The 9534-nt window shown below is 36.0% G+C and overlaps 1 protein-coding gene across 2 annotated transcripts in view; it reads left to right on the plus strand.

Annotated features, from left to right (window-relative positions):
- Window positions 1-9213, plus strand: part of ZNF883 (zinc finger protein 883) — a 22080-nt gene extending 12867 nt beyond the window's left edge. Inside the window, exons 3-5 of one of the 2 annotated variants that reach the window (XM_011992443.1) lie at window positions 3934-4013; window positions 6207-6356; window positions 6898-9213. In XM_011992443.1, coding sequence (XP_011847833.1) covers window positions 7784-8923 — 1140 coding nt within the window. In that variant the 5' untranslated portion in view covers window positions 3934-4013; window positions 6207-6356; window positions 6898-7783 and the 3' untranslated portion in view covers window positions 8924-9213. The remainder of the gene's footprint in view (window positions 1-3933; window positions 4014-6206; window positions 6357-6897) is intronic. The other variant, XM_011992444.1, reaches the window with a different exon arrangement.
- The last annotated feature ends 321 nt before the right edge of the window (window positions 9214-9534 follow it).

Here is a 9534-nt window from a genome sequence, read left to right on the forward strand (position 1 = left end):
GTTGGGGTATGCATTAGTAGCCTAGCAGTGCCCTAGCAAAGTACCACAAATTGGGTAACTTAAAACAACATAAATTTATTATCTCACAGTTCTGAGGCTAGAATTCCAAAATCAAGCTGTCGGCAAGGTCATCCTGCCTCTGAAACCTGTAGGGAAATCATTCTTTGCCTCTTCTTAGCTTCAGGTGGTTTGCTGGAAATCTTTGGTATTCCTTAGCTTGCAGCTGTGTAACTCTGTTCTCTGCCCTTTCATCACATGACTTTCTCTATATGTCTGTGGGTCTTCCCATGACCATCTTCTTAAAAGAGCACCAGCCATACTGGATTAGGAGCCCACCCCATTCCAGTGTGAACTCACCTTAACCAATTACATCTGCAGTGATCCTGTTTCTAAATAAGGTCACATTCTGAGGTACTGAGGTTAGGATTACAACATACCTTTTTTGGAGGGACACAATTCAACCCACAACAGGGGAGAATTGACATCTTTAAAATATTAAGTCTTCTCATCCAGAAACATGGCTTTTCAGTTGATTTTCTTGAACTGCTGAGGAGTCAGCAGTCTTATTGTTTCTGCTTTGAAGTTACCCTGCCCTTTTGTTAAATTGCTTTTAAGATTGTTCTCCTTTTCTCTGATTTTCAGGAGTTTGACTATTCTATTCGTGGGTGTAGCTTTCTTTTTATTTAGCTTGCTTATGGTTTGAGGGCAGTGGAATCTGAGTCATTGGTTGGGAAAAATCTATCCCTATTCCCTTAAATATAGCATCATTTCCATTCTTTTTTTTTTTTTTTGAGACTCCACTTATGTGTGTGTTAGACCTCTTAAGTAAGTCTCATAAGCCCCATGCTCGTTTTTAAGAGATAAGCTTTATTGAATGTCTGATATATGAAAAGGACTACATAAACTGCATCATCAGGAAGTAAAACATAAAACAAGGTGTATTAGTCCATTCTCATCTGCTAATGAAAACATAGCCAAGACTGGGTAATTTATAAAGGAAAGAAGTTTAATGGACTCACAGTTTAGTATGGCTGGGGAGGCCTCATAATCATAGCAGAAGACGAAGGAAGAGCAAAGGGACTTCTTACATGATGGTGGGCACGAGCTTATGCAGGCAGAGGAACTCCCATTTATAAAACCATCAGATCTCTTGAGACTTATTCACTACCATGAGAACAGTATGGGGAAACTGCCCCCAGGAAACTGGGCCCATGATTCAGTTATCTCTACCTGGCCCCATCCTTGACCTATGGGGATTATTACAATTCCAGGTGAGATTTGGGTGGGGACACAGCCAAATCGTATCACAAGGTGTCTTAGTTTGTGCTGCTATAGCAAAATACCTGAGACAGGGCAATTTATAAAGAACAGAAATTTATTTCTCACGGTTCTGGAGGCTTGAAGTCCAAGATCATTGTGCCAGCAGGTTTGTTGTTTAGTGAAGGCTCAGTCTCTGCTTCCAGGATGGTGCCTTGTTGCAGAGAACACTGTATCTTTACATGGCAGAAAACATGGAAGGGTACAAACCCACTCCCTCAAGACTTTTTATAAGGTCCTTAATCCCTTCTATGAGGGCTGTACGCTCATGACTTAATTACCTCCCAAAGGCCTCCACCTCCTCATATTATCACATTGGCAATTAAGTTTCAACATGTGGGTTTTGGGGGATTCATTTAGAATATAGCACATGGCTAAATGATGATTAAAAGAAAAACATAAGCTATAAGAAAATAGTTGAAATAAATAGGAGATTAACTTAAAAATAAGCTATCTCTTGCTTTTATTAATACACTTTTTCTTTTAGCATAGTTTAAGATTTGCATAAAATTTACAGATATATTACAGAGAGTTCCCACATCCCCGTAGCCAGTTTTCCCTACTGTCAACATCTTATATTAGTTTGGTACATTCGTCACAATTAGTTAGCCAAGGTTGGTACATTATTATTAACTGTAGTATTTCATTAAAATTTTTTTAGTATTTATGTAATGTCATTTTTCTACTCTCTGTTCTCATTCGAGATACCATGTTACATTTAGTTATATTTTCTCCTTAGGCTTCTATCAGCATCAATATTTTCTTAGCTTTTTAAATTACCATTATTCTTTTCTTTTAGCTCTCTGTACTTCATTTTGTGTATTTTTGTTGATCTGTGTTTCCCTTAGGCTTAGTCTGTTGTTAAACCCTTCCTCTGAGTTCTTAATTTCAAGCGTTCTGTTCTAGAATACTAATTTGATTCCTTTTGGTTGATTCCAAATTGGTATTGAAATCTTCCAGTCTTTTCTCTATTTTATCCATTCTTCTATTTTGTTTCCTCTTATCTGTCCTGTAGTATTGACTCTGTATGTCTAGTAAGTTTTGAACGATATATGGAAATACAGCACCACATGTTTATCTTTTGTGACTATCTTGTTTGAACACATATGATACATGTATAACATATATAATATATTGTCATCATGTATGAATGCATCATAGAGGTTCAACCTGATGGCATCTTTCACCAGGAAGGATCCTCTTTTTTCTAAGAAGATATACTCACTTAGCCCAGCTGAGTTGGGGCTGGGCTGCAGTTTGGATAAGACTTATTCTGCCTCTCCACTGCTTCTTTTCCTATGGGTGGCTCTCCTGGGCATTCAGTTGAGAATGTGGCAAGTCTTTGTCTCCTTTACCTTGAAAAACTATGGAAGATTTGCCTCTGCCATTCACAGGTTTTCAGCTTAGCTCTTCAAACTCCTGACCCAGCTTCAGAATTCAGCCAATTCCTTGGGAAGAGTCTGGTCATGTGTTTGGAACCCCTTCAGTTCCCAGTTTGGTTACTCTAGTCACTTACGAATGCCAAAATCTATGTTAATTTCTCTGCTCTTGAGTGACCTTCTGCAAGAGGTCAAGCTTGGATTCTCAGCCTCTAGCTTAGGCCAGAATGGTAAGAGTGTAGTTCCCCAAGGTGAGGTGAAAAGAGGCTGTACTTCCCCAGTGTCATTTCACCATTTGTTTAACACTTTCTTCTGCTTGTTTTGTTTTTATGCTCCCTCATTTTCCTGCTAAGTTTCTATAAGACTTTTCTTTGCAAATAGAGTACATATCTTTTAGTAGCAAGTTCTGTTTCTATTATTCCTTTTCTGTCAACCATAGAGTGTAACACAAGGAAGATTCTATTGTGATTATTTAAAAAATGGCAGAGAGTGATAACAAAGTTTTCTGGGGAAGTTGGTTGCCTGGTTGACATCCAAGGAATCTCATATTATGGCATTTATCTTGGTGAATTCCTCATCATCTGGAAACTTATCCTTCTTATATTTGCAGTCCCAGAAGCTTGAAATCAGTATATACATGGATTCACACCACACAAGCTTGCAGAGGACAGATGAGTTAAACAGAAAGTGGATTTATTATTTTATGTTGATGTGTTAGTTGGTGTTCTCCAGAAAAACAGAACCAATAGTATATCTACATCTACATCTATATCTGTTTCTCTCTCTTTAGCTTCTCATTTTTCTATACCCTCTTATAATTGCTTTACTTGAATAATCAATTTTTCTTTTATGTGTATCGTTGCCATTAATAGGGTTATAACAAGTACCTTGTCGCACTACCCACTTACGATATTTCCATATTTTCTGTTATTTCTTAAGTTGAGTTTATAGTTTACCTATATTTTATATGTATATATACATATAATTACACATTTTTTTTTAATTTTAGGTGTCTTTATAGGGAAACTTCAGTATTGCTTCTGTATATCCTCAACAGGTAAGTAGTAGACACCAAATAATAAACTTTTGGCCACTCTTGAGCCTAGAATTCTGAACCCTTTTTGAACAACTTAATAGTCCTCCACTTTGTCATTTTTAATTGTTAGCTTTACTCTTTCTTTTGTAAATGTCTGCAGGACTGATCCCTTAATAAGCAGGTACTTGTTTGATGTTTTAGGAACCAGTGGCATTGGAAGATGTCAGAGACATGGCACATGGATGTGATCTTCAAAAACTGTTACAGCTTCATCTCATTGGGTGAGTACAGTTTCTCCAATCCCAAAATATGTAGGATCGTGAGATTTACAGGTGTTCAGCTGAGACTGAGCTTTGAGTTTAGGGACCAGAGACAAGATATTTCTGTACTGAACAGATGATAGTCCTTTTCTTTAAAACTTTATAAATAGATAGTCTTACTTTGTTATCTTAGAAGTATCAACATTTCTCTATCGCAGAATTCCTGAATACTACTTAGGACATAATTCTAGGATCCATGGATGTTATCTTCCAACTAAGAACCATATAAACAGATAACAAAGGAAAAATGGAGAAATGTCACAAAATAACAGCCAGGAAAGAATCAGATAACGAAAACAACCAAGAAGACAGGAATCCTTGTAAATAAGAGTCCATTTATCCATTATGGTGGTGCTAGTAACAATAGTGGTACTAGGAGATAGCTTTTGAAATGTTGGTTAGGGTCCTCTGTGCAGAGCCCCTCATCTGTATTTTAAAAACCTGCATTCATCTAGTAGAAGCAACAGCAACTTCATTTCTATATATTTATCTATCTTCTCACATATCTCTTGATCTCAGAGGAAGATTGGCCCTCTTCCGTTGTTAGTCTTTCCATTCTGTACTTCAGATTCCATTATTTTTTACTTATTTTAGGGTCTGATTTAATGACTGTTTCATGATTCAGTCTCTCCACTTCACCAGCTCTTTTCCTTCTACTTTCAGACATTAAAAAGGTTTTCTTGCTTTTAAAATAATATGTTGCCTAAAAATTTTTTATCTGCCTTTCAAAATTATTCTGTCATTACCAAATGTTTCAAACTTGTAGCTAATATCCTCAATTCCTGTTCTCTTTTAATCTTTGGAGTTAGATTCTTGTCTTCTGCTAAAATTATTTTGAGGAGATTCTTGAATTCTTTCTTGATAGCAACCTATTCTTAGTCCTCTGTTCAGACTTTCTGCCGTGTTTGATATTTTGTTTTACCTTGTGTGACATCACCAGATTCTTTTCCATTCTAATCTTTTTCCAAATGCTTTTTTGTTAACTTCACTTGCTCCCTAACATAAACGCATGTGCCTTTATGGCTTATTTTCTACTTATTTTTTATCTCAAAAAGTTAGTGCATTCTGACATCCTCAAATAGTCCTTCTATGTTAACTTTCTTATATATATTTTTTCAACTTAAGTGTTTCACTTACATTCTATCCCCATATATTCTCCTGCTTAAAGTTTATCTCCATTAGAATGTCGTACTTCACTTTCAATCACTTTAACCTCAATATGGTGAAAGTAAAATCACCAGCTTTCCCTAGGTTGCCTCTCTTTCCTTCTTTTTCTATCATTAGTACCACTATTCTTCCAGCCTTCTTGGCTAGAAACCATTGTATCTTTATGAATCTTGTTTTGTAAAAATTCCCTATAATCTATTTCAGCATTTTTTCTTTCTTCTTTTTTATGTATTATCTACACTTACACCAAATTCTTACTAGTATTATCCCAATCCAGAATCATATTATTGATATTATGCCTTCTTGCTAAGTTTCACCATTGTTCTTTTATTCATTTTAGATAGAATTAACAAGCTTTTAATCTAAAACATCACATCTAAGATATATTTATCCTGTTAATGTTCTGACAGAAAACTTCAGTTTTCCTGTCTCCTGCTAGATGACATTGAATTTCTCTGTTTAAAGTGTGAGAGTTTTTTATTATCTGATCCCATTTCACTTTTCTGGATTTTTTCCTCTGGTTTCCAAAAACATACATACATTTGAATTAGTTCCATTGTCTTTTATTCACAACATTTATTTTACTGAATCTTTACCTTTGACTTTATTATGCACTTTGTCTCAATGCTTCCATTTCTTTGATCACACCTATTGCGATAGCATACGAAATACATCTGGTCTTTGTTTCCAGTTCTTGTCACAGAGCTTTGAAAGCCCTCCACATTTCCTAAGTGATAGGAATATATTTTGTTGTTCATAGTACACCTTTTTTTAAGAAAAGGTGTATTATGATGAGTTTATGTTGATGAGGTGAAATAGGGTAGGGCCCCTAGATAGCCTCAATAGTGGGTCTGATCACTAAAAAGACCAAGCAACTAGAGGGTTAGAACTTTCAATTCCACCCACCAACCTCTGGGAAGAAAGATGTGGGGATGGAGATTAAGCTCTATACAAACTCTTAAACAGTGATATTTGATGAGCTTCTAGATTGGTCAACACATCAAGGTGCTGGAAGTGTAGCATGCCCAGAGATGATGCAGAAGCTTTATACCCCTTTCCCTTCTGCCCACCTTGCACTGTGCATCTCTTCCTGAATGGCTTTTTCTGAACTGTATCCTTTATAATAAACTGGTAAATGTAAGTAAAGTGTTTTCCTGAGTTCTGTGAGCCATTCTAGCAAATTATTGAACCAGAGGAGGAGGGGTTATAGGAACCCTCAACTTGTAGCCAGTCGGTCAGAAGTATGGGAGGACCAGCTTGTGATTGTCATCTGAAGTGGAGGCAGTCTTGTGGGACTGAGCCCTTTAACTTGAGGGATATGATGCTTACTCCAGGTAGATAGTGTTGGAATTAGAGTAAATTGTAGGATATCTAGAGTTGGTGTCCAGAGAGTTGGAGAACTGGTCAGAATGGAAAAAATCCCACACATTTGCACATAGAAGTGTTCTGTGTTAAGTATGAGTTATAGAGAGGAAAAGGCTGTGGCTATACAATTTGTCAGAGTTGTTGTGAGTAGAGCAACAGTGTTTTTCAGACATATATATCGATCCATTTCACCTTTAAACTTCCCTATTAATCAGTACTTACATTGAAAAATTTTACATTTTATCATAGCACTATTTTATTTTTATTTTCTGTAACTGATGAGTGAGCCTTGTTTTCTGCCTTTGTATTTCAGAGGAAAGAGATAATATCTTCTACTTAATCCTGGATACTATATCCAAAGTTAGAGCATCCACTCCAAAGCCGAGAATTTCTGAAAAACAAAACAATGTCATCATATGACGTTAGAATTTTTTTTCAAATGATGGTTCCTAATACTTCACGTTAGAAGAACTCGAATTTGATAACCAGTTTGAGAAACACCAGTATAACCAGATTACAGGAAAAAGCAAGTCAAAAGGAAGATCATGAATATAACAACTTTGAGGAAACATTAATCAAAGACCAAAGCTTTTTAAACAACTGAGAGTTTTTATAAGAAAAAGACCTCATGCAGTAGTCCCCAGTTATTCATGCAGTATACATTCCAAGACCCCCAGAGAATGCCTGAAATCACTGATGTACCAAACCCTAACCAGGTTCTTAGTATGAGCTACTGAATGACGAATGGGTGGGTAGTATATACAGTGCAGATACACTGGACAAAGAAATGATTCACAGCTCAGGCAGGACAGAGCAGATCACACAAGATTTCATCACAGTACTCAGAAAACCACACCATTTAAAAGTTACGAATTGTTTATTTCTGGAATTTTCCATATAATATTTTTGACCACAATTGCCCGTGGAGAACTGAAACCATGGAAAGTGGAACTGTGGATAAGGCAGGACTACTGTAACTATGACATCAATGGTGGGAACCTGAAGCATAATTCTGCTGTAGTGGATTTTTTCAAAAGGCAACTCATGAATGAAAATAATTTATTAGATATAAGAAAGGATGCATTTGTATCTCAAACTTTACTTATTTACTTATTCTGGAAATAAATGAAAAGCCAACACCTATTACATACCCACAAAAATGAAAAAATAAATAAATATAAAGCCATAGTTCAGTACTGATGGAATCTGAGAAAATTTATATGAGAGCGAACCCATACCTCTGTACTGAATGTGGGAAAGGCTACACTTGTGTTGCATCCCTGACCCAGCATCAGAAAACACATATTGGAGAGAAACCTTATGAATGTAAAATATGTGATAAGTCCTTTACCCGGAACACTAATCTTATTCAACATCAAAGAATACATACTGGAGAGAAACCTTATGAATGCAATGAATGTGGGAAAGCTTTTAGTCAGAGCACTAATCTTATTCAGCATCAAAGAGTCCATACTGGGGAGAAACCTTATGAGTGTAATGAATGTGAAAAAGCCTTTAGTCATAGGTCATCCCTTAGAAATCATGAGAGAATCCATACTGGAGAAAAACCCTATCCTTGTAATGAATGTGGGAAAGCTTTCAGCCATATCTCTGCCCTTACTCAACATCATAGAATTCATACTGGAAAGAAACCATATGAATGTACTGAATGTGGAAAAACCTTCAGCCGCAGCACACACCTAATTGAACATCAGGGAATTCATTCTGAGGAAAAATCCTACCAGTGTAAGGAATGTCGGAAGGTTTTTTGCCACAGTACATCACTAATCCGACATCAGAGAATCCACACAGGAGAGAAACCATATGAATGTAATGAATGTGGGAAAGCTTTCAGCCACACCCCAGCCTTCATTCAACATCAAAGAATTCATACTGGAGAAAAACCCTATGAGTGTAATGCATGTGGAAAGGCCTTCAATCGGAGTGCACATCTTACTGAACACCAGAGAACTCATACTGGAGAGAAGCCCTATGTTTGTAAAGAATGTAGAAAAACCTTCAGTCGAAGGACACACCTTACTGAACATATAAAAATTCATTCTGGCATGAAACCCTATCAATGTAATGAATGTCAGAAACCGTTTTGCTATAGAACCTCACTAATTCGACATCAGAGGATGCATACAGGAGAGAAACCCTACCAATGTAATGAATGTGGGAAATCCTTCAGCTTAAGCTCAGCTCTGACTAAACATAAGCGAATACATACAAGGGAGAGACCTTATCAACGTAATAAGTGTGGTGATGTCTTTTGTCATAGTACATCCTTAATTCGACATCAGAGAACTCATTTCAGAAAGGAAACCTTAGCCGAGTAATGGGTGTGGGAAAGCCTGCAGTCAGTTGTAGGTTATTGTTTACACCTGAGCATTCACAGTATAGGAAACTAAGATTGTTATGTGAGGAAAATCTTCAGGCAAAACACTCATTTACTTATTATGCTACTTGTACTGAGAAGAAAGACTATTCTTATAATCTAAAAAATGTGTTATTGAAAGAGAAAGTTATAATGGAAGTGTTCATCCAAAACTAAGGTTTGTTTTTTTAAAGACATATTTAGAAAGTTATTTTCAGAGATAATTTATTAAAATGTATATATTTGCTTATAAAAAAAGGCTTTTTGAGTTCCCCGGAATTTTTGTTGGGTTATTGAAATTTTTTCCTTTTTTCCTAATCCCTTTTTATTAAGTCCTATGTTATATTTCAGTGTTCAAGAAACACTTTTGTAGAGTGTTTGAAAATAAAATTGACAGATTTCATTAATAGCCATAGACAAATAATGTTTTCTCCGACAAAGATACTATGCATTATTTTCTAAGATTTATGTAATAGTTTTAATGGAATATATATATATATATATAGTTACAAAGAAAATTGCAACAAATTCTCAGAGGGAAATATTCAGACACTCCCTAATTATTTTTTCAGT

The sequence above is a fragment of the Mandrillus leucophaeus genome, unplaced genomic scaffold (genome assembly GCF_000951045.1).
Source record: "Mandrillus leucophaeus isolate KB7577 unplaced genomic scaffold, Mleu.le_1.0 Scaffold410, whole genome shotgun sequence".
NCBI lineage: Eukaryota > Metazoa > Chordata > Mammalia > Primates > Cercopithecidae > Mandrillus > Mandrillus leucophaeus.